The 26,394-nt window shown below is 44.8% G+C and overlaps 1 protein-coding gene and 1 pseudogene across 2 annotated transcripts in view; one reads left to right on the top strand and one right to left on the bottom strand.

Moving 5' to 3' along the window:
* The window catches only part of MTIF2 (mitochondrial translational initiation factor 2), an 85,180-nt gene that overhangs the window by 28,042 nt on the left and 30,744 nt on the right, over nucleotides 1-26,394 (bottom strand). For both annotated transcript variants that reach the window (XM_068232546.1, XM_068232547.1), the window contains 6 exons: nucleotides 20,784-20,960; nucleotides 19,861-20,000; nucleotides 18,203-18,327; nucleotides 15,958-16,162; nucleotides 11,381-11,630; nucleotides 5,736-5,876 (listed from right to left, as the gene is read on the bottom strand). In XM_068232546.1, the coding sequence (XP_068088647.1) occupies nucleotides 5,736-5,876; nucleotides 11,381-11,630; nucleotides 15,958-16,162; nucleotides 18,203-18,327; nucleotides 19,861-20,000; nucleotides 20,784-20,960 (1,038 nt within the window). The remainder of the gene's footprint in view (nucleotides 1-5,735; nucleotides 5,877-11,380; nucleotides 11,631-15,957; nucleotides 16,163-18,202; nucleotides 18,328-19,860; nucleotides 20,001-20,783; nucleotides 20,961-26,394) is intronic.
* LOC137505819 (U2 spliceosomal RNA) lies at nucleotides 23,450-23,587 on the top strand (annotated as a pseudogene).

Here is a 26,394-nt window from a genome sequence, read left to right as displayed (position 1 = left end):
AGCAAAGATCAGCACACACTGCAGCTAGTTTACTATCAGTACAGGCACATAGTCACAGATGATACTGTACACATTAGAGGTATTAGAGATCAGCACACATTGTAGCTAGATTACTATTAGTACAGGCACAGAGTAAGAGGAGTAACAGCTTACACTGTACATAGTGGAGGTAGCAGAGGTCAGCACATGCTGCAGCTAGATTACTATCAGTACAGGGCCAGAGTACCAGCTTATACTGTACATTCTGGAGGTAGCAGAGATCAGCACACACTGCAGCTAGTTCACCATCAGTATAGCCACAGAGTAACACCTTAAACTGTACATACTGGGGGTAGCAGAGATCAGCACACACTGCAGCTAGTTTACTATCAGTAAAGCCACAGAGTAACAGCTTATACTGTACACATTAGAGGAATTCGCGATCAGCACACAATGCAGCTAGATTACTATCAGTACAGGCACAGAATAACAGCTTATACTGTATATAATTGAGGTAACAGATCAGCACACATTGCGGTTAGTTCACCATCTATGGCGGCGAGTTGGGCGCAGGGTGAGCTGCTAAATATGATTTCCCCTCCAAGTCATAGCAACTTGGAGGGAAAAGTAATTTGGGGTCCGCCGAGGATCAGTACCCGAATTACCCTGTGTACATGCCGTGGACTATAGCAGTGCCCAACTCATGAGCTACGCTGCAGGTGCCGAGATAAACTGTTTCTTGGTGTCACCGACTATGGGATGGGGATGGAGGAGTGGATAAAGGGGGGACCCACTTCTGTGATTATGTCAAACACACTTTAATATTGGAAGGGGGGGTGTTATTGGCCATGCTCTATATGGGGCTGAAAGAGGGGTGCTACACTGGACACAAGGGAGGAGGGAGGGTGAAACATTATATATATGTACATGCACATCACAAAGGCACACATACATTTACACACAGACACGCACACACCATACATTTATACTGTACACAGAAACGCCACACATACCGCACACAATGCATACATACAAGCAGCGATTTATACGTGAATCCAGACATATGCACACATACAGCCCACATAGCATACATACAAGCAGCCATTCATACACAGGTCCATACACACATTGCATACATATAGTAGCACCTCCAGCTCACAGCACACAATGCATACACACAGGCATCCATTCATACACAGGTCCATACACATACACACATTGCATACATACAGCACAGCATCTCCAGCTCATAGCACTCTGACACGCTGTCTCCCTGCACGTGTCTGCGTATCTCTCCTCTTCTCTTCCTAGCGTCTTCACTTTCCCAGGGGAGGGGGGAAGCTGGACATGCTTACATTCCAGGACTCTGCAGTTCTGTTATCAGCTTGTTAGTCCGCAGAGCTGTAAATGCCCGAGCAGGAGGGAATGTGAAATGTTAATTGGGCTCCAGCCTGATCTAAGTTTATTTATTTTTACATCAGCTTGCTGCAAACCCCCTCCCCTCTGGTAAAAGTGGTTTGTCCCCGCACACACTGCACTGGCAGATGACTTCTGACAGGAAGGCAGCGGGCTGGGACAGCGCTGATCTGCAATGTGGAGGCAGGGGGGCAGAGAGCAGTACAGATCGGGGCAGACATGTGTACTTTAGCTGTGATGTCCATCTTCACAGGAAGCGCCTGCTGATGACGTGCACTGTCAACAATAGCAGCAGGACCTCTCACGAGGTATTGACTTGGAAGGCAGAATTTGCATAACCAGAAGGTCTCCCAGTGACCTTTGCGAGCTATTAGCAGGGCTGCCGCGGCAGCAAACGTCACAGGGGGTGTGGTTTATGCATTAATTGTATATTATATAGTTTATTAACATATTTTTGTACATTTATTGTACTGTTTTTGCCTGCAATTTCTTACATGGATTTCAATGCTCTTTTTACATTTTCTGAGTTCAGTTCCACCTTAAGACCACTATGGCAAAAAACTGTAAAATACACGAAAGAACATAAATAAAAAGTACATTTCTCCCAGAGTAAAATGTGCTTTAAATTACTGTCACTTACAGTAAGAAGCATAAATCTGGTTTTGGACAAGCCGATCTTATGGGGAATTCTTAGGGTTTCTTTATTTTGAAAAGCACCGTCTGTTCCTACAGATTTCTGCTAAATATTGTAAGTGACTACAACATACTCTGGAAGAAATACGTCTTATTTGTACATTTCCATGTATTTTAAAGTTTTCAATTTTTTGCGATAGTGGTCATTAACCACTTTACCCCCGCCCGTACGAATTTCTCCGTCCCTTTTTCAATCCTTTAACCCCCAGGGACGGAGAAATCCGTACTTTCCGCGCTCCCGCCGCTGCCCGCGCTCCCGCTCGTAAACACGCCGCCTGCCGCTAGTAAACACGCCGCCGCCCGCTCGCCCGGAGATCAATGAACGGGAAAATCCATTCCCTTTCGTTGATCTAAGCCCCGCAATGATCCGCTGCTCTCCGATGGGCAGCGCGATCATTGTGAAAAAAAAAAAAACACTCACAGCCTCCTACTACTTCCTGCGAGCGTCCAGAAGGACGCTCGCAGGTCGCAATAAACAAAAAGTTACTGTTGCCATCTTGTGGCCAAATAGTAAAACTACACCCTAAGCATTTTTTACCTAGAAATAAATTAGTGTTACACAAAAAATTAACTCATTACCTCCCACACTCCCCATTTTTTTTTTTTGTAATTAAAAAAAAATTAAAAAATTTACAATTAAAAAAATACATAAATAGTTACCTTAGGGACTGAACTTTTTAAATATCTATGTCAAGAGGGTATAACACTGTTACTTTATAAACTACTAGCCGTCCCGCGTCGTAGCATACGACGCATCTTTTATCTATCTATCTATCTATCTATCTATCTATCTATCTATCTATCTATCTATCTAATAGAGTAAGTGCCTCAACCTTGAAGCAAGAATGAATAAAGGTGCGTACACACATCAGATAAAAGTCTTTGGAAAAATCAAAGATCACAGACCAATTTTACCCCCTTCCATGTAGTATGAGAGCCACACCTACACAGTCTATTCTATTGAGCTGCACTCCCCATCAGATAGAAATATTTGCAAGATGCTGCACACAAAGATGCTGCACACATGCAACAGATCAGTATCTGCAAAAGATCCGTTCCTGCAAAAGATCAGTACCTACAAAATACATTCATAGTCTATATTTCCATGCGGATTATTGTGGACATTTTTCCGCATAAGGGCATAAGCATCCGCATACAATGAATTTTCGATGCTGGTCGAAAACGCAAATATTTCTGAAGATTTTCGTGAAAATGCAAATTTATTTCACAGTTATATTTAACTTATAACAAGCTGGTTGTACAACTGAGCTATATTTTTCTAGTGAAATGTATATGCTTATGTGGAGAACTTCTTATATATTGTTTATTTGTTATTTGTTATATAAATATTATATACTATGCCATTGGATACTTACATAACTTGTATGCTGAAAAATTTTTCAATAAAAATTATTGTGAAAGAAATTCAATCTATGCGGACGTTTATACGGAAAAATGCCGGCAATAATGCGCAAGAAACTTCTCTGAATGCGGGCGCTAATGCCCCTATGTGGAAAATGTCCGCAATCATACGCAAGTAATGCGAAAATGACTGGCATTAGGCGAAAATTAACGTGAAAAAATTAGATGGAAAATTTGCCTGTCAAAACAAAATTAGGCGAAAATTCGGTAAAAATTTATCGAAACAAATTTTTGCATTTTCGCTCATCACTGGCATATAGAAGGGCGACCGCTTTGCGGTATTGGTTTTTTGACCCTGCATAGTTTGGCATGCAAAAGCAAATTTGCATGAGCATTGCCTCATGAATAGCCAATTAAGCCAGATTTGCAAAGCCAGATTTGCTAGGGTAGACCTCTTTTCCACGGACAATTGATAGGCAGTAAAATGCCTCTCAAACTCTTACAACTGCTTGCTGCTGCCTGGAAACTGCTTGCTGCTGCCTGGAAACTGCTTGCTGCTGCCTGGAAACTGCTTGCTGCTGCCTGGAAACTGCTTGCTGCTGCCTGGAAACTGCTTGCTGCTGCCTGGAAACTGCTTGCTGCTGCCTGGAAACTGCTTGCTGCTGCCTGGAAACTGCTTGCTGCTGCCTGGAAACTGCTTGCTGCTGCCTGGAAACTGCTCGCTGCTGCCTGGTAACTGCTTGTTGCTGCATGATAACTGCTCACTGCTGCCTAGTAACTGCTTGCTGCTGCCTGGTAACTGCTTGCTGCTGCCTGGTAACTGCTTGCTGCTGCCTGGTAACTGCTTGCTGCTGCCTGGTAACTGCTTGCTGCTGCCTGGTAACTGCTTGCTGCTGCCTGGTAACTGCTTGCTGCTGCCTGGTAACTGCTTGCTGCTGCCTGGTAACTGCTTGCTGCTGCCTGGTAACTGCTTGCTGCTGCCTGGTAACTGCTTGCTGCTGCCTGGTAACTGCTTGCTGCTGCCTGGTAACTGCTTGCTGCTGCCTGGTAACTGCTTGCTGAGCACACAGCTCAACACTCCGTGGAAAAGAGGCCTTAAACTTGGTGTTTGAGCACGCATACATTTTCTCATGCAAAGTACTTCTTCTTCTTGCTCGAAGGTTGAGGCACTTAATCTATTATATATATATAGATAGATGGGCTTGTAATTAGGGATGGAAACTGAAAAAAATGCACCTTTATTTCCAAATAAAATATTGGCGCCAAACATTGTGATAGGGACATAATTTAAACGGTTTTATAACCGAGACAAATGGGCAAATAAATGTCATGGGTTTTAATTACAGTAGCATGCATTATTTAAAAACTATAATGGCCGAAAACTGAAAAATAATTAATTTTTTCCCCACATTTTTCCTATTTTCCCATTAAAATACATTTAGAAAAAAATAATTCTTGGCATAATGTCCCACCTAAAGAAAGCCTAATTGGTGGCGGAAAAAACAAGATATAGTTCATTTCATTGCGATAAGTAATAATAAAGTTATAGACGAATGAATGGAAGGAGCGCTGAAAGGTGAAAATTGCTCTGGTGCTCAGGGGGTAAAACCCCTCAGTGGTGAAGTGGTTAAACTGTAAGGAGAGCTAATGTACGTGATAAACAATTAACAAACAAACAAACAGAACACTTGTATTGCGCTTTTCTCCTGGCGGACTCAAAGCGCCAGAGCTGCAGCCACTAGGACACGCTCTATAGGCAGTAGCAGTGTTCGTGAGACTGGCCCAAGGTCTCCTACTGAATATGTGCTGGCTTACTGAACAGGCAGAGCCGAGATTCGAACCCTGGTCTCCTGTGTCAGAGGCAGATAGTGTACTGGTTAAGGGCACCGCCTCTGACATGGGAGACCAGGGTTCGAATCCTGGCTAGGTCAAGTACCTATTCAGTAAGGAGTTCAAGGCAAGACTCCCTAACACTGCAGGGTGGCCTCTCGAGCGCGTCCCAGTGGCTGCAGCTCTTAAGCGCTTTGAGTCCGACAGGAGAAAAGCGCTATACAAATGCAATTTAAGGAGCGCTAATTCATGACATAAACCAATAGAGAGAAAAATCATGGGTTAAGTCAAATAATGTGAGATAAATCATGAGTAAAGTTAGATAATGGGAGATAAACCATGAGTTAAATCATTTAAAGACAGATAAATTGTGAGTTAATACATAAGGTGAGAATCCAACAGAAAAGCTTTGGTGAATCATCCCCAAGGCCGGGTGTATTGGCTTGCTGGTGTACCTTTAAATGTTTCTGCAAGTGTAATATCACTCTCACTAATGTCACCAACCCCAAAATGGATCAAGTCCAGTTCACACTGGTCTTCAGCATCGTAGGAGTCTATGACATCTAGAATGGCTTCCACAGAGCCGTCCACATCACCTGCATGAAGAAGATGGAGACAAAACCACTGAGGGTCAGAGCAAATCACAGATGTCTTATGCAGTAAATATACAAAATAATCATTCATGAGAAATTGCAAGAAATGCTGGTTGTCAAACAGAAAGTTACAGATCAAAGGACGAATCGAAGTTTTTAAAGGGTACCTTAAAGTGGAACCAAACACAGAACTTCCCCTCTGCTCTAAAAGATAAGCCACAGCCCGATAACCTTTTGAGGAAAAGCATTTATTTGTTGCAACTTATAGAAATCCTTAAAAAAAAACAAAAACCCTGAAGTGTTAACTTCCTGCACATTGTTGAGAGCACAGAAAGGGTTAACCTCCAGGGTTTACACATTGTCACAGAACCGTGGCACAGCTCAGACACACCTAACAGTCATGATTCACACTTGCTAATAACAGCTTATTAGACAGGCTGATCTCCCTAAACACAGACAGGCCCATATGCAATTAACTTTTTCTCCAGAGTTTTCTCCTAGAAAATAATTTTAAACTTCTCTTTAAAAAAAAACAAAAAACTTTCCAGCATTTGACAATTGAAAAAGTACCCAAAAGTTGAAGGAAAAGTACTATCAAAATAATTTTGAATATTTTCTTGCTTGCTGGTGGTTTAAGTCATTTTATGACTAGAGCCCATATGCAATTAAAGTGACACTGAAGCAAAAAGAAAACAAATTGATATAATGAATTGGTTGTGTAGTACGGATAATTAGTAAAACACTAGTAGCAAAGAAAATATTCTCATATTTTTATTTTCAGTTATTTAGTTTTTTTTTTTTATAACATTGCATCATTCTCTAATATTTGCAGTATACAGATTACACTCAGCATTCTAAATGATTTCACAGAGCAGGCTAGTGAACTTTTGAACTTTGCAGAAAAAACTCCTCCTCAATCGCACTCCCATGGCTAAGTGTTCTGCACAGTTTGTTAAAATTGCTTCTGCATATGCTCTACTACACTCAGCTATGGGAGAGGGATCATGTAGGAATGTGGCCGTACACCTACAGTAGCCAGTGGCTGGCTCGCTTGGCCAGCTTTCGGAGGGGCATAACTGCTGAACAGATTGTACCGGACAGCGGGGGGCCTGAAACTGAACTTGAGATGAAAACAAACTGATGAGTTAAACAATTGCATTTAACCTCCTACACCTAAAACTACTTACTTTTTAGATATCCCATGGTTTTATTTTATATTTAAACATTTACAAAGTAGATTCATTGCTTTATTGTCTTTGCTCAATTTCAGGTCTATTAAGTGTCCCAGAGTTAAAATACATGAACTATTGACCTTTTTCTATCTCTTCCCTGCCCTCAGAAGTTGTATTTTGCCAGAAAAAAATTGTATGGCTGTAATTTGCTCATCAGTGATGTTCCCTGTATTCCAGAAAAGGTACTGAGAAGACAGAAGCTGTCACTTGCATGCATGAAAATTAACACTTTCAGGCAGCAAAATTAAAAAAAAAAATCAAAACAGTATAGTACAGGTTTTGCACTGTACATACACATGTATCTCATCACGTCACATGCCGCTTCGAGTACACTTGAAGGACTACTGTAGTCCAGCTAGACGGAGCTCCAGATAAGTAACACTGGGCACCTTAGGTTACTCTAACTTTATTGGAGCTTATGGAGGAACTGCAGTAAAAATAATGCAATGAAAAGAGTGCTTCATTTTTACAATAATTATTTATAAATGGTTTAGTCAATATTTGCCCATTGTAAAATCTTTACCCTCCCTGATTTACATTCTGAAATTTATTACATTTTTACTGCTGGCAAGTGAATCTCTGTGGAAGGAGATGCTGCTTGTTTGGCAGTTGAAAACAGCTGTTATTTCCCACAATGCAAAAAAGGCCTCCACAGTGTGATGTTAATACCTAGGTGCTGACATAACACCGTGGGAGGGGTTTCACCACAATATCAGCCACAGAGAAGCCCTTGATGATCGGTTTGAGAAAAGGTAAAGCTTTCTCATGGGAAAACGGGGTATCAGCTACAGATTGGTATGAAGTTCAATCCTTGGTTACAGTTCCTTCTTAACCTATTGGGGACCGCCGTAGGTTGATTCAACGTCCGCGCTAAAGAACCGCTCCCGACGCGATCGTGCGCACCCGAGAGGGGAGATTAAGCGGTCATATGACAGCTGGCATCTCCCCCCAGTGATCAGCAGCCATCGCGTATGGCTGCTGATCATGTGATCACTACGATCACTGTCGGATCGTAGTGTTCACTTTGACAGCGGCGGCAGCAGGGGGGAAAAGAAGAGGATCCACTCACCTCCCTGCTGTTCCAGCGACGATCGGCGCCCCCCTCCGCTCTGGCCGGCATCTCTGCTCCGTCTGACATCAGCACCGGGTCCCGGCTTGATGACGTCATCAAGCCGCGACCCGACCTGAGCGTCATTTGGAGCGGAGATGCCGGCTGGAGAAGAGGTGGCTTCTGCGGCTCATCGCTGGAGCCTGGAAGGTGAGTGATGGCTTCCGGCTACAGGGGGGACACCTGTCTCCATGGGGGACACAAAGCCCAGCACACCACAGACGGGATCCGGCAAAATGCCCTGGTCCTTAAGGGGGGGTTAGGCGGCCGGTCCCGAAGTGGTTAAGGTGCCCTTTATCCACCAAACCAAACATTTTTTTTATTTCAAAATATTTAGTTGCACCACTCTGATACATACAAATAAGAATAAACACTCCTTCAAGCCTATGAGCATTTCAGTGCATGCTTCTCACCCTTCTCCTTTTATAACTAGGGTTATACAAATGGCAGCCATTACTTCTGAGCTTAGTAGGAGGTTTTAGATCATGGGTGTGTTTGTCATCAGCTACCCTCCCTCACAGGGGCGTCGTCTATGTGAAATCTCACACAAGCTGAGATCACCTCTCCTGCGACATCAGTAGCAGCCTGTGTTTTGTTTTTTCTCTCCTCCACCAGTCTGCTGGATTCTGTCCCAATATGAAAGGAAGGGAGGGGTTCCTCCAATAAATGTAAAATATTTTATATATGTCATCATGCAGCCGAAAAAAGGCTGCTATTTATTATTATAATTTAGAAAATAGATTTTATTTCTGAAATCTTGTATTTTTAATTTGGGTCCACTTTAATGCAAACTGAATGGATATATATGTCCAGTATAGTTGTGGAGCGTGCACCAACAGTTTGTTACTAAATGAGGCACATGTGATATCATTTTAACCGTGACATGTTGTAGAATACATTTTGGTGTGTCTTTAAAATAGGTAGGGACAAACTCAATCTAACATAAAAAAAATCAATTTCAAAATTATGATCAAACTTAGGAAAGTTTTAGCAAAACTACAAGAAACATGTGTAACATTTTAACCATGATAAGTAGTAGAATAGAGTTTAGAGAGTTTTAGGGTTGAAGCCCATGTCTTGTGTCTTCTTTTTACTCACAAACTGAATCAAAAGCAATAAAATTTTCACATATTCTGTACCAAAATAAATGGCTTGTAAAATGAAAACAAAGTGACAGAATATAGATGTGTCTCTCCAATCCACTCAGGACCCTCTCTGGCTGGTATCGCTTCCCACCCAATGTGGTACTTAGGCCCCTCTACTCGCTCCTGTAACCGTGCTGCTTGATCCCCTGAAGACGGCATTAGCCGAAACTAGTCGGGACAGGAGCGGGCAGCACGGTTACAGGAGTGAGTAGAGGGGCCTAAGTACCACATTGGGTGGGAAGCGATACCAGCCAGAGAGAGTCCTGAGTGGATTGGGACCCTCTTGAAGTAAGTGCCCATCCTCGAACTGTATATACCTGCCTTTTATCCAGTAATAAAAGTTTTTATATACTCCACTAAAAAGCCTCCCTGTTTGCTCTTTCTGCACACTGAGTGCACACAGGTGGAGGAGTGGAGAGACACATCTATCAGGAGAAGTATATCTGCGCTGTGTGAACTGTATAATTCTGACTGTTTGGATGCGAGGATTCGTCCTTACACGGCAGCATTATACTTGTAATTGATTGGGGCGCCACGGTCAACATATTGAAAAGTGACAGAATATAAAAGAAAGAACATATAGTGTTACCTTAGGAACTTGGCTTTTTTTAAATATCTATGCCATGAGGGTATAGATATTTAAAATATGAGGGTATATTACTGTTATTTTTGCAAATAAGGTTTTGTAATCATTGGCAGTGTACGAGAAAGCAAAAAAAAAAACAGAAAAAGGACATCTGTATTTCCAAATACAATATTGTCACTATACATTGTACTAGGAACATAATCTAAATGTAGTAATAACCAGGATGGATAAGCAAATACAATTTGTGGGTTTAACTTATAGTTAGCACTGTTTATTGTAAAGCTATAATGGATGTAAATGGAAAAATAGTATGTTTTTCCATTTTCCTCTTTTTTTCTATGCATTTTTCCCTCTTAAGATGCATAGAAAATAAGTAATAAGTAATTTAGTAGTAATTTAGTAGAAAGTAGTAATAAGTAATTACTAAACAAAATCATAACACACTAAAAGCCTAAATTTGTCCTAAAAAACAATATTTAGATAAGTGTGGTAAGTAATAAAGTAATTGGCGAATGAATGGGAGCAGTGCTGATATGTGAAAATTGCTCGTCCTGAAGTGGTTAAAGAGTCTGAAGCCATTAAAAATACTTCTTTTTACCGGCTAATTATGTTGAGCAATATGAGCAGTGCTGAAACGCCACATTCTAGCGGCAGAACGAGGGCTTTATACCCCTTAAATCCCTGGGCAAAATCCCATGACTTTCCAGGTCGTGGATTTTGCTGCCCGGGGAGGTAGAGCTTTGCTCTGTAGCTCTGCCTCTACTGGAGTCAATCGCCGCCTCTCCCCGCCCCCTCTGTGAAATAAGACTGAGAGGGGCGGGGAGAGGCGGGGATCAGCAGGGATTGACTCCAGTAGAGGCAGAGCTACGGCGCAAAGCTCTGCCTCTACCAGGAAGCACTCCCACGATTTTTGCCTTGGGGATTTGGGGGGTACAAGGCCCTTGTTCTGCCGTGGGAATGCAGCATTTCAGTATTGCTCATTTTGCTTAACATAAATAGCCAGTAAAAATAAGTATTTATTTTGGCTTCAGACTCTCTTTAAAGGGGACCCACCGAAAATCTGTTTGTATAAAACTTTATACTCACCTAATCTGCAGCAGTGCTGGTACTCAGTGATGCTTCTTTTCTGCCATCATCACATGGACATTTGGTGTGATGACTTTGATTAAAGCCAAGCTATCGTTTTCCAAAATGGCCAATATTGCCTCTTCCTCCCGTGGCAGTTCAGAGAATTCAGTGGTACTGGCTTCTCCTGCTGTGATGTGGCAGCATATCCAATAGGCCAACTCTGCTATGGCAGATGGGATTCAGATGGCAGAATAGAAGCATCCAATAGCACCAGCACTGGGCACCTCCTTTTCTTCACAGGTTCTTTTTTTACTAACATTTCAGGAGATCAGGTTTAACATTCAAGAGCACATAAGTTAAATAATCACCTTTAATTATAATTGGCACTGTGAGTTTATCACTCTCTGCCTTTTCAGATGGTTTGTTCATGTTGTAGATACCGGTCTGATACAGCATTATACGTTTCTGCTTCCAGGACTTGCCATAGAAACTATCTAGAAGTTTCCTGTGAGCATCTCTGTGCTCCTGCTGTTTGGCTGTTATCACCTCCAGGTCTTTTTTGCTCTTCTCCTCCTCTTCGATACGAGTCCTCCAATCAACAACCTCTCTGGCCCGTTGCTGCAAAATTAGAATGATGGGATTAGACGATTCCAAAATAAAATATTTCTAATAATTCCAGTTGAATAAACATCAAAACAACAAGTTATACATGACCTGATAAACTTCTTCACAGTTTCACAGTTGTGTGTTGCGACAGTCTCAGGCATGTGTTGTTGCCCACTTCTCTGCCTCTGCTCCATGTATAGTTTGAGCAGGGCTACAAGAAAATTGCTGCCAATGTCCGCAGACATCAGCGGCCATTTTTTATAGCCCTACTCTAACTATACACTGAGCGGAAACAGAGAAGCAGGGAGGGAGACAGCGTTGGACAGGGATGAGTTCCGGATAAAATTCGGATAAAAACCGAATGAGTTTCATTTGGATTTCATCCTCCAATTACTGCACCTGAGTGCGGGGGGTTAAACTTACCCAGCAGCCTGCTTCACATGGTGTGTCCCACGCTGCGTTCCAAGCCATGGTCACGTGACTACAAACACTACCTCCTTCCGGGTTGAAGGAGGAAGCGTAGTAGTCAGGTGCAGTAATGCTACTGGGGCACATATAGCTGGCTACCTATAGTGGGGGCACCTATGTTGGGCTACCTATACTGTGGGCACCTATGCCTGGCTACCTATACTGGGGGCATCTATGCCTGGCTACCTATACTGGGGGCATCTATGCCTGGCTATCTATCCTGGGAGCACCTATGCTTTGCTACCTATACTAGAGGTACCTATGCCTGGCTACTTATACTAGGGTCACCTATGTCTGGCTACCTATACTGAAGGCACCTACACCTGACTTTCTATACTGGGGGCACCTATGCTTGGCTACCTATACTGAGGCTATCTACACCTGACTTCCTATACCCGGCTACCTACCCATCTATACTGAGTCTGAGGGTGTTGTTTTTGGGTGGTGCGCACTGCGGCTATAACGTGGAGTGCAAATTGCTGGTGCTATGCTATCATTTTAAATCAGTGTGTGTGTGTGGGGGGGGGGGGGGGGGGCGCTAACTGTCCCACTGTTTTTATTATTATTCCTGAATGGTTCTAGGCTATGCATTCTTTCCATCCATTTCATGGTTATTATTAGTATTTTTCTATTATACATACGTGACACAGAGATCTGAGCATTTGGCATGATGTGTAATCACTTAATAAAGATTGGGAACCAGTGAACTGCTTACCGTTACACTGTGAGAAGCAAGAGTGGAGGGGTTGTGCTATGTCCATGATACACATTGAAGATTAGACCCTTTACTGTATAGAATATGTAGCAGCTCAACTGTCAACTGAAAAAAGAAACACTGCTCAGCTGCCGAGCCCCAGAAATAGTTCAGCCTTTACCAATTAAATTGCTGAAAGGAAACCAGAGATGTTGGGTATTTATACTTACCTTGGGCTTCCTCCAGCCCCATGAGGTGCATGGGCTTCCTCGTCGTCAGCTACGCTCTTCTGTGCATGCTTGGCTCGGCGGCACACGCACCTCCCATCACACTTCGGCAATCAGGAGCATTCTGCGCTTCTGCAGTAGTACCGTGCAGGAGTGCGGCAGGGGTGCTCGCGTGGCTGGGCATGCGCAGAAGTGCACAACTGGCCAGATTACCAGGGGTGAGGAGATAACAAGTGAACGGAACGGCCGGAGAGGACGGCGAGGGAGGCCACACACACCTCATGGGGCTGGAGGAAGTAGGTAAGTATAAATACACCCATTATTTACATCTCAGGTACACTTTAACTCCTGCCTAGCCTAGAACGTCCTAGCAGCTCGCAGAACACAAAGAGTATCCTTGACATCTTCTCTGTCCAACCTGTACCACTAAAATACAGTGTGCCAATGCTCCCTCCTATCCCCTTTGTTATTCACGGTATACATTCTACCATTTGGAAGCATCTTCCAAAAACTTAGCCTAATGTACTACTGCTATGCTGATGACTAGTGTTTGTGTTAAAATTTGGGTTATTGAAATTTGGAAATCCGAATTCGCCCGTCGCCAAACTTCAGCACCCAGACACGTGGACAGGGTCAGTTCAATGATTTGGGCTTCACGTGACTCATGAAGTGCAAATAAGTGAACTCCTCCTGACCATGTCCACATGTCTGAGTGCTGAAGTGGGACAGGTGAATTTGGATTTCCGAATTTCAAATACCTGAATTTGAACACCAACACTACTGATGACACCCAGTTATATATAGCCTTCTAATCTGATGTAAGGGATCCATCTCCAACAATAAATGCTTCCTTTGCTGAACCACAGGAGTGAATGTATGACTGACAATTGGGTGAAACTAAAAGCTAACAAAACTGAAGTTCTTGTCATTGGAGGTCAACGCTTGGCAGCATAACAGCTCTACTTGCAGTGAGCACTACCCATAGGTAGAGAGCTCAGATCTAAAACCATGTGCAGTTTCTATTGTTCTTACTTGCACCTAAGGAATATTACAAAACCCGAAATGTATTTAACTTATTAGCAGCTTCAATAATATTGTTTGAGATAGTGCCCTGCTTTTGACCTCAGTCGACAGAACTAGTGCTGTAAATTCCTGGAATGCTTTGATCTCTCTCTCTAGCAGAAAACATAGAAACTGATTACAGAAGTCCTCTGTTATTGTCTCACACTGCCCTCTAGTGACAAATGGCCATGAATACACATTACAGCAGTACTAATTAGAAGCAAGAACATGAAACTATTCAAGAAATTAAAAAAAAATGTGCTAAAATAAATTGGCCTGGAGCACTTGCAAGACTCTAAATTTGCTGCTAAAGGGTTAAAGGATCTGCCAACCCTAGTTTACCCTTCTATCACATCATGGCTGGATTACTGCAATACCCTCTACACAGGCCTTCAAAACCAGGACCTGCACCTCCTGCAGTTAGTAACAGCCCCCTCGTTGCCATATAACACTGATTTTTTTGCTTATGCTACTTGTTCCCCCAAACTGAAGAATACTCTTCAAGACTGGACTAACAACATTCAATTCCTTACAAAATGTAGGACCTGGCTAGATTAAGGCATTCTTACAAAAGCACCACATCCCCCACTTTCCAAGATCAGCAGGATCTAATAATTTGGTCATCTTTAAAAAAATCCACCTCAAAACCTATGGAGCCAGTGCCTTCAGACATGCTGCCCCTACCCTTTGGGTCTCCATTCCACACCTAACCAGGACAGCTTTATGCCTGGAATGTGTTTACATTTAGATTGAAAGGCTGGTATGCTCTGGAATTTAAGGATCTATAACTCTTCCTCTAATATGTAGCCACCTGCCACTGATAACTGGTCTGAGACGTGCCATAGGCTTTAACACCTATGGAAGAAAACACTAATAAAGTTATGTAAGTAGATGTGAATGATGGCTGACTGCCGCAGACACAACCCTGAACGGACTTCCATGTCTCAAGAGACGATCAGCTGAAAGGGAGATAACTCTAATGCAGGGTGAACTTCTTTAAATAAACAGATAGATTAATCTACCTGCAATAAAGATTAATGTGCCATGTCAGAAACACGTTATAGAGTTAGGCTGTATTCCCACTTGAGCAAAAAACGGACATTTTTATGTCCGTTCTCCGCAGAGCAGGATCATCCACCAGGCAACCTAGGCAGGTGCCTGGGGCCTAGTGGGTGTCGAGGGGCCCACTCGCCAACTTCTCTGATCCCTCTCTCCACTTCAGCTTACTAAATGGACCATAACAGAACGTCAAATATACTACCTTGCCAATGGCCCCATTATATGTTAATCCATCTCTGGCTCTCCGCTAAACGTAAAATTGACAGTGTTCACACTTGTCACTCTGCAACAGATCCGATGGTTTCATTGCAGAAAGTGGACCGCACTTCTGTGCAGTCCGGGATAATTCCGGGCAAGTGGATGCCTTTTCCCATATCCCTATAGGGGAACATATTTGCTAGGGAGAATTGGTCTATTGGTTCCGATAGAAAGCCTCATGTTTCTGCCGGCCTCCCAGCTGAGTACAGAGGGACCAAGCGACGGCGGGACATGTGAGAAGCAATCACTTCGGACAGGCGGATGCAGAGTGAATTGAGCAGAGTGGATGCAAAAATGGATGCTTAGCGGATGAAGTGGTAACAGGAGCCGCACATGCACAGAAGAGGAGACTGATGCGACTGAGTTAGATTACCGGGACTAACTGCGGCCGTACTGAGGACCGCGGGAGAACGGCGAGGAACGCATCGGTTCTCATGGGGCTGAAGAAAGCCCAGGGCGAGTAGAAAATCTTATTGTGAGATCTCAGGTACACTTTCATCTCCCTAAATAATTTGTTATCCTATATTGTACAGGAGCTATCAGTTGTGAACATAAACAGTGACTACCGCACCTCAGATTCCACTTCCAAGATTTCTTCTCCAGCAGAAGGCAGATCTTTCCAGCCAACTATCTCCACTGGCATGCTGGGCTTCACATCGTTCAGTGCTGTGTTGTTTTCATCAAACATCAGGCGGACTTTCCCCCACACCTTCCCCGCTACCAGCACGGCTCCCTTCCGGAGTGTTCCTCTCTGCACAATGGCTGTGGTCACAGACCTGGAAGACAGGAGAAGCTGTGATGACATTTTATGGATTACAGTCTCTCTACTCCTCAGAGCTAAACTGTATGATGAAAAAACTGCACCATGTACGCATGTCATCAGTCACGCAGATTGGTCAGAGGCACTGAAGAGAGGTGATCATTGAGATGCTATTGTTTTCAGACTAGCATGCAAAGTTAATGCAAAGTGTATGCAGCTTCAAATTTTGCCAATCTAAACCTGCAGGAAGTTTGTTTGATTGACGTTCTTTAAATTTGCATGCAAGTTGGAAAAATGAGCATCCCGTTGACTTATTTGTAGTTATTAGTCTTCAGAATGTGCCATAAAGTTCTAAACTATCGGTAGTGGAGGGAGGAGCTGCCATTGCTTTAACTGTCCTTTAACTGCGTTTTTCTCTTGATGGATATACAGCAATATATACAGCAGGTACAGGACGCGTTTCTGATACTGAAACCAGGAACATTGCTGTAAAATTGGGTATGCTGAATAATCTACTGCATTCTACTATATGTCCTTACAGTGCCATTTTAAAGAGACACTGACGCAAAAAAAAATTATGATATTATGATTTGTATGTGTAGTACAGCTAAGAAATAAAACATTAAGATCAGATACATCAGTCTAATTGTTTCCAGTACAGGAAGAGTTAAGAAACTCCAGTTGTTATCTCTATGCAAACAAGCCATTAACTCTCCGACTAAGTTTTAAGGTAGCCATACACTGGTCGATTTGCCATCAGATTCGACCAACTGACAGATCCCTATCTGATCGAATCTGATCAGAGAGGGATCGTATGGCTACCTTTACTGCAAACAGATTGTGAACCGATTTCAGCCTGAAACCGTTCACAATCTGTTGCGGTGGTGGTGGTGGTGCTGCCGCCGCTTCCCCCGCCCGCATACATTACCTGCTCCGCCGGCGCGACTCCAGTCCCCAGGTCACCGCTGCTCCGTCTCCGCTCTGGTCTCCGGCCCCGGCATGCTTTACTTCTTCCTGCCCAGCAGGAAATTTAAACAGTAGAGCGCCCTCTACTGTTTAAACTTCCTGCCGGGCAGGAGGAACTGAAGCATGCCGGAGACCAGCGCGGACGCGGAGCAGCGGTGACCGGGCGTAGTCGTGCCGGCGGAGCAGGTAATGTATGCGGCTCTATTGCGTCGGTCGTCGGGTACTCGAACGCCGCTAGCGACACGCTCCCTACCCGCGGGTGATCGACGCTAATTTTCCGCACGGAACTATCGATGGGATCGGACGAAAAGGATCGAAATTCGGCGTGTAGTGCGAACGATTGGCAGCAGATTCGATCCCAGTGATCGAATCTGCTGTCGAAACGGCGGCAAATCGGGCCAGTCTATGGCCAGCTTTAGGGCTGGTTCACACGGGCGTCTGCTGAGCTTTTGCTTGGCATTGCATTCAAACGCCAGCGTTTAAATGCCAGCGTTTAAAAGCTAGCTTTTGAAAAGTGTTCAAGGCTAGCAGTTCTGGTCTCTGCTATTGTTTCCTCGCGTTTACTGCCTCTGAAAGCAGCATGTTGCTTTTGAGACTAGACGCAACGCTGGGATCTACTGCCAGGCTTTCATGAAAGCCTGCAAAAGCCAGCTCTAAACGCTCCCATTCACTTGCATGGGATGGCAGTAGATCCCAAAAAACGCTGCGTCTGAAACGCTGCGTTAAACGCCACAAAAACGCCCGTCTGAACCAGCCCCTAGTCGTGGAGAGGGCTGTTATCTGACTTTTATTATCTCAACTGTAAGTAAACTGTTTACTTTTTCTCTGCTAGAGGAGAGTTCATTACTTCACAGACTGCTCTGAAAGACTCATTTTGAATGCTGAGTGTTGTGTAATCTGCACATATTAGAGAGTGATGCAATGTTAGAGAAAACACTATATACCTGAAAATAAAAGTATGAGAATATTTTCTTTGCTGCTAATCTTCAAGTAATTATTCATAGTACACAACCAATTCACTACATCATATTTTTTTTTCTGTACAGCCATTGCAATCCAGCCTAACTGTAATAAACATTGGAACATGTACCCCTTTCCTTTGTCTGTGCGGCTTTCAATCACGGTTCCCTCCACCAGACCTGTGGGGTCAGCCTTCAGCTCCATCACTTCTGCTAACGTCACTACGGCTTCCACCAAGGCATCAAGATTCTCCCCCTGTTCACAGGGCATAAACAGAATCAAATGACCTTATACACACAGGAATGGGCTGGTGTTATGATAAAAACACAACCTAGAATGAACGACCCTATAAAAGCAGAGCACATAAAGATATAGTAGATAATCAGAGGATACGTTCGGTGAAAACAGCATGGAAAAACAAGGTTTTGTTCCAGAAATATATCCAGGAGAATGACATGCGAATGAATCACTTAATAGTAATAGCCCTGCACTCCAAATGGTGGAGCCTAATGTGGGTTCTATAGACACTTTTGAATTGGCAATTTCTTAAAGGAAACCTGAGATCTGGCAAAAGAAAGAAATTATACATACCTGAAGCTTCCTCCAGCCCCCTTCGGTCCCTTGCCAACATGGATTCTATGCTAGGTGGCCCAGTAATTCCATCAGTCGGGGCGTACTGTGCATGAGCTGCCAGGCTGCATGCCCCATCGCTGGGAGAGTTCTGTACCTGTTCAGTACTACTGTGCAGGCGCAGAATGCTTCCAGCTACAGGAGCACGATGGGGGGAGCTCATGTGGCTGGACTGCGCCTGCGATGACTGGCGGAATTACTGGTCCACCTAGCGGAGGATCTAGGCGGTGTGGGAAGAAGGCGACAGACCAATCAGCGTGAAGGGGGCTGGAGGAAGCGCCAGGTATGTATAATTTCTTTCTTTTGACAGATCTCAAGTACACTTTAATACATTTATTGACTGCAAACCAAGCCAATGTTTTCGTGACAGCCTAAGTCTCTTTCTCAAAGCAATACATATGCAGAAACATGTATGAGATGCAAGGGCATAACAGACATTTTTCAGCTGGGCCCCTACCCAGTCACAGTATATTACACATTCCCTCCATCCGGTGGCGGGACAGGTCCTCTTTCCTCTTCTTCAGTGTACAAGCGCCGTACAGCCAATCACCATCTGGCTTCTGTCACTGCATATCTTATGACAGGGTCGGAAGCTGTATAGTGATTGGCCACAAGGCGCTTGTGCACAAAAGAGGAGTGAAGAGGACCTGTCCAGCTGAAGGAAGTAATTTATAACCCTCTTCTTTCACTCAGCATTACGTACAGGACTGCCCCCCCCCCCCCGGGTGGCAGGCGACGCAAGGGCTATTGTTACACCCCTGATGAGAGGCTTCCTTTAAAGTACAACTAAAGCGAGAGGGATATAGAGGCTGCCATTTTTATTTCCTTTTAAGCAATACCAGTTGCCTGGCTATCCAGCTGACCCTCTGCCTCTAATACTTTTAGCCATAGACCCTGAACAAGCATGCAGCAGATCAGATGTTTCAGACATTACTGTCAGGTCTGACGAGATTAGCTGCATGCTTGTTTCTGGTGTTATTCAGACACCACTGCAGCCAAATAGATCAGCAAGGCTGGCTGTTAACTGGTATTGTTTAAAAGGAAATACATATGGCTGCCTCCATATTCTTCTCACTACAGTTGTCCTTTAAGGCACAGAACTAAAAAATGCAACAGTCTCTTACATGTAAATCTGCTTAGATGCTATGTGGCTGTTACCTTCAGAGCGGATATACTGATGGCCTGGATATCTCCTCCGAGCTCCTCACACACTATGTCGTGGGCCAGAAGCTCGTTCTTCACTCGCTCTGGATCAGCCTCTGCTTTATCACACTTGTTTATAGCCAGGATGATGGGAACTAAAGGGTGAGATGTGAAAGAAAATTATAATTATGTAGCTCACCACTGTTGTGCAGCAGCATTAGTGTAGCTCACCACTGTTGTGCAGCAGCATGAGTGTAGCTCACCACTGTTATGCAGCAGCATTAGTGTAGCTCACCACTGTTGTGCAGCAGCTTTAGTGTAGCTCACCACTGTTGTGCAACAGCATTAGTGTGGCTCACCACTGCTGTGCAACAGCATTAGTGTGGCTCACCACTGCTGTGCAACAGCATTAGTGTGGCTCACCACTGTTGTGCAGCAGCATGAGTGTAGCTCACCACTGTTATGCAGCAGCATTAGTGTAGCTCACCACTGTTGTGCAGCAGCATTAGTGTAGCTCACCACTGTTGTGCAGCTGCATTAGTGTAGCTCACCACTGTTGTGCAGCTGCATTAGTGTGGCTCACCACTGTTGTGCAGCAGCATTAGTGTGGCTCACCCTGTTGTGCAGCAGCATTAGTGTAGCTCACCACTGTTGTGCAGCAGCATTAGTGTAGCTCACCACTGTTGTGCAGCAGCATTAGTGTAGCTCACCACTGTTGTGCAGCAGCTTTAGTGTAGCTCAGCACTGTTGTGCAGCAGCATTAGTGTAGCTCACCACTGTTGTGCAGCAGCATTAGTGTGGCTCACCCTGTTGTGCAGCAGCATTAGTGTAGCTCACCACTGTTGTGCAGCTGCATTAGTGTAGCTCACCACTGTTGTGCAGCAGCATTAGTATGTTCACCAATACTTTTTTTTTTTTACACCATCACTATGTCGCACCGTTTGCATTTTTGGCATGTTGAATGGACTCCACGGTTTGCTTCATAACTCCATCATCAGCAGCTACCACCAATATAACTATATCGGTCACATTGGCCCCCCTCTCTCGAATGGCTGAGAAGGCAGCATGTCCCGGGGTGTCCAGAAACGTGATGTTATTGCCTGAAGGTAAACGAACTAGGAAGAAAAAAGAACAAAACACAATTCAAACACCTAAAATGGTATCAAATGGAAATAAGACAATATGAGAACATGTCAGCTATATGGAATTCTGCCTGCCAAATCTTGATATACCAACGTCTGACAAAACAAGCTGAAGATCCTAACTACAACTGGAGAACACAGGAGAAAGTAGCCCGATTGCAGGTTTTATATGTCTCTTACTAGGTTGTAAAAGTCTGAAACCTCATGTGGATCATATCAGAACACAATGCATTAGCTAAAAAAGTTTGGTAAATTAGCAGTTGGGTGAATCACGCTGTCACTCTATAGCAGGGGTAAAATGTAATTCCGTGAGAGCTATACAATATGTTCAAACTTGGACAGTAGGGTTCACCTCCCTGTTGCCATGGCGATGTGTATACAGTTGATCTGCCGGGCAGCAGCAGTGTCAGACACGTCTTCAGCTTCTCTTGGGTTTCAGCAACATCAGCAATTTTCCCGAGAGCCAGACAGGAGAAATACTGACTAAGGGCTGGTGCACACCGAGCGGCTTTTTGGGCGTTTTCAGATCCGCTTGCGGCTGCGGATCTGCTTGGTCAATGTATCTCAATGGGGTGGTGCACACCAGAGCGGCAGGCGTTTTGCAGAAACGAAAAATGCCTGGGTGAGGCATTTTTTGGATTTCGGATGCGTTTCTGCCTCAATGTTAAGTATAGGAAAAACGCAAACCACTCTGAAAAACGGCACTTCAGAGCGGTTTTGCAGGCGTTTTTGTTATAGAAGCTGTTCAGAAACAGTTTTACTGTAACAATATATGAAATCTACTATACTGAAAACCGCAGCAGCAATCCGCAAAACGCTAGCAAAACGCCTCATAAAAATAAAAAAAAGCGTTTAAAAATCTGCTAGCATTTTGCGGATCTGCTAGCGGGTTTTGGTGTGCACCAGCCCTAACATCTTGTACAATTAGCTAGTTGATTTGGGGGTTGATTCACTTTGTAGGGCGAGATCCCCACACTTTGGCCCAATAGGCTGCCTGTCAAGTGACAGACAGCCTATTGGGCCAATCAAACTGCAAGGATCTCGCCCCACAAAGTCATTGGACCTGACAGGGTCCAGAGTTGGACAATTGGAGCAGTCGTTCGTTTTTGGGGGAGCGCGAGCAAGTTAGTAGTGCATGCTACAGCAGTAGCATGCCTACTTTGAAAATGTTACTTGCGCTGCCACACTAAGCTGCGCTGCTTGAGCAGTGTAGCTTAGTGAATTAACTCCTACTGATTTGTATGTGAGCCAAATGTAGCCATCAAAAGAGCCACATCTGGCTCCCGAGCCATAGGTTCCCTACCCCTGCTCTATAGTGAGCATTTTTTTAAATCGAGGCTGTCCAGAACATGCTAATAATTTACATGCAAATTAAATGCCACTTGGGATTGAGCCAAATTCCACAGGATGTGCATTTGATTGGATAATTTCCAAGCTGCATATATTTGAAAGTTGAAAGTATTCGCATCTCACTGATCAACTTATAACAGATATTGGAGTGAGAGCTGCATGAGGCTACTGCCCAAAATCACTACCTTCCAGCAGTCTACATTATGCTCTGATATGACTCAGGTGTTAACCTTTAAAGCAAAACATTTCTTTGTTACAGCTGATAAAAATCTTGCAATAAATCTGCAGTGTATCTACTTCCTGCTTTCATGGAAGTAGACATAGGGTTAACATCTTGTGTTTACAAATTAGCTGTTCCGCCATGTCAGAGGAGATTCCTGAGCTAACACGGCTGAGAGATCAAATTAGAGTGGTGATTAGTCACAGATGAGTGACAGGCTAAACCAGGCATGGTCAAACTCGGCCCTCCAGCTGTTACAGAACTACAAGTCCCACAATGCATTTGCCTTTATGAGTCATGACTGTGTCTGTCAGACTCCTGCAATGCATTGTGGGACTTGTAGTTCCTTAACAGCTGGAGGGCCAAGTTTGCCCATGCCTGGGCTAAACTCTAAATACATACAGGGCACATTCTCTATGTTTTCCTTCTGTCCTGTGCAACAGTTCATGTCCACATTTAGGCCTCTTTTCCACGGACTGTTGATAGGCAGTGAAATGCCTCTCAACCTCTCCCAACTGCTCACAGCTGCCTGGTAACTGCTTGTTGCTGCCTGGTAACTACTTGCTGAGCACACAGCTCCACAGTCCATGGAAAAGAGGCCTTAAACACTTGCAGATGTAATGGGGAGGTGCTGGAAGGGGTGTGGCAAGCAAAACAGCAAAGTAAAAATGAACTTCCGCACACTCATGCAAATCCATTCACAAAAATCATGGCAGCAAGCTGTGTGTGCGCTAAGATCACTAATAGGGGAAGAGAGCACTAGATAAAATCCTAGCCACAAGGATCAAATACATTAAAAAAAACACCGTGTGTGCATATGGTACATATGTACTGTAGGTATTACCAGCTCCCTTGCAGGATTAGTTAGATGCACTATCTGTCCCAAAGAAGAATCGCTTCTCGGCCTTTTGGCTAAGATCAAGTGTAGTATCTGTTCTTGAGGTTTTTTGGGGGGGATCTGGAGGGATGGCACTGTGGCAGGGTGTCCTTCCTGGTCGTAATTCCCAGAGGCTGATTGAATGGATCTATACCATGGTCGAGGCTGAATGGCTGAGGGCTTTGCTTAGGCGTACTGCTCCTGGATGTGGCGCTCCAGGTGCACCTGAAAAAACCTAAGATGTGGCAGATCTCAGGCGAAAGTAGGGTGCTTTGGTCTGTACTGCCCATATGCATAGCCAACTAACGCAGCTACTCGGCCTTTTGGCTAGGGAGAGTGCGGAAATTTTTATCACTCCGGCCGCAAGGGGACTTCGGTTCCCACCTGGCTCCCTCTCGGGGGAGCCACGGACCATGTGGATGGCCACGTGGCCCAGGCCCTGTGGGCAACCACAGGGCAGTCCAGGGTCCTCCAGCCCTTCGGGTGTTGGAGGATGCCGCCAGGGTCCTCCAACCCTCGGGTTGGAGGATGCTTAGTACCCCCTGCGCCGATGGCAAAGGGGGATAAGTTCCCTTCGGGGAACACCGGAAGGGCCCTGCTGTATTGTGGGGCCCGTGGCTACTCGTGCACGTTTTGTGGGGGTGCTTTAGGGCACTCACGCATTTTCCGTGCACGGGGCTAATAGCCTTGCTTACCCGGGACTCCTGTTGCATGCAACAGGAGCCAAGACAAGCTTAAAAAAAAAAAAAAAATCTGTCCCAAAGAAGACGGTAAGGATACGTGTTCCTATTCCTTAGATCGGTTTTGATGCGCTGAATGCGCGCATGTTTGTGCTATGCATGTTTGTGGGCCAGAATTAGGACACATACGACACTGGGCTACCTCTACACGGTGTAGGTTACTACGCCAGAGACTTTATTCTTGTAACGAAGATCCCAGCTTTTAACTTAGCTGTAGGGACAGCATTGTTTGCTGCATGATTTTTGTGAATGGATTCGCATGAGGATTTGCATGAGTGCGCGCAAGTTTATTTTGACTTTCCTATAGTGTGAACCAAGTCTGAGCAAGCAACGTGGAGAGAAACCAAGGACGATGCCAGACAAAGTAGTGGAGAAGTATAGATCAGGGTTAGGTTATAAAAGAAAATATTCTAAATCTTAAAATCCCAAAGAGCAACATTATAACAAAATGGAAAGAGCATGGCAAGTATCAGCAGTTGCTCTGTAGGAGTGAAATATCCTTTAGAGCAGGGGTCCCCAACCACCGGGCCGCAGCCCACTGCCGGTCCGTTGGCAGTTTCCAGCTGGGCCGCGGCGGGTCTGTCATCTTGCCCCTCCCACCCGCGGCCGCCGCTTCTGTTACTTTATGAGCGGGCGGCCGCTTCCGGATTCCCCATGCGCCGCTCTCATTCATGCAGTACTATCTCCTCCTATAACAGCAGCGCGTCTTGCGTCTGCTGTAAGGAGGGAAGGAGGCGGGGCAGCGGTTCCCATGGTAGCGGCGATGCATATCGCCGCTACAGGAAGCCGCTGCCCCGCCTCCTTCCCTCCTTACAGCAGACGCAAGACGCGCTGCTGTTATAGGAGGAGATAGTACTTCATCATGCATGAAGGAGAGCGGCGCATGGGGGAATCCGGAAGCGGCCGCCCGCCCGCACATAAGGTAACAGAAGCGGCGGCACCACCTACAGATACTGGGCACTATACTAGCCATGCTGGGGCACTATACTAGCTATAGCGGGGCACTATACTAGCCATGCTGGGCACTATACTAGCCATGCTGGGCACTATACTAGTTATAGCTGGGCACTATACTAGCCATGCTGGGCACTATACTAGCTATAGCGGGGCACTATACTAGCCATGCTGGGCACTATACTAGCCATAGCTGGGCACTATACTAGCTATAGCTGGGCACTATACTAGCCATGCTGGGGCACTATACTAGCCATGCTGGGGCACTATACTAGCCATCCTGGGGCACTACCGACCCATACTGGGACTATACTAGCTATACTGGGGCACTATACTAGCTAAACTGGGGTAACTATACTAGCCATACTGGGGCAACTAAACTCCCTATACTGAGGAAACTATGCTAGCTATGCTGCCGCACCCCAGCCCCTCCCCCCGTAACCCGCTGCGCACGACACTGTCCACTAGGTCGCGCGCGCAATAAGCCGCCCCGCCCCCCCCGGAGAAAAATTTGGTCAGTAAGTGGTCCCCAGGCCGGAAAAGGTTGGGGACCCCTGCTTTAGAGAACAAAAGGTTACCCAGTGAATTTATATTTTTCTACAGGCTACCTTTCCACTGTAGCCAATTCGCAGCGTTTCCCTGCACTTGAAAGCAGAAATCTCATCCTATTCAAATCAACAGGCTGCTTCTGATTGGTGTACAGGGAAAAAAAAATACAGCGTGACTCAATTTTCTGTATGATGCATCCAAATACCCAGAGACATGGCTAGGGGGGATAGCTGCACTCTCATTACACCTTAAAGGACAACGGAAGCGAGAGGGGTATGGAGGCTGCCATATTTATTTCCTAAACAATACCAGTTGCCTGGCAGTACCACTGATCTTTTTGGCTGCAGTAGTGTCGGAATCACACCAGAAACAAGCATGCAGCTAATCTTGTCAGATCTGACAATAATGTCAGAAACACCTGATCTGCTGCATGCTTGTTCAGGGGCTATGGCTAATAATATTAGAGGCAGAGGACCAGCAGGACAGCCCGGCAACTGGTATTGCTTAAAAGGATATAAATACATCAGCCTCTATAGACCTCTCACTTCATGTGTCCTTTCAAGCAAATCTGAATCAAATATTTAAATCAAAGTTAAATAATGGTGCAGAGTTCCTATAATGTATGTCAAGCACTTACAGCTCTTGGTGGGCTCTAGTTGTCCCGTGTTCCTCGTTACGGCATCTTGTAAATCTGACACTGGGCTGGAAGTGCCTCTG

Source organism: Hyperolius riggenbachi, chromosome 4, assembly GCF_040937935.1.
Source record: "Hyperolius riggenbachi isolate aHypRig1 chromosome 4, aHypRig1.pri, whole genome shotgun sequence".
Lineage (NCBI taxonomy): Eukaryota > Metazoa > Chordata > Amphibia > Anura > Hyperoliidae > Hyperolius > Hyperolius riggenbachi.
The sequence above is the reverse complement of the archived record's forward strand: the minus strand, read 5'-3'. Positions and strand labels throughout refer to the sequence as shown.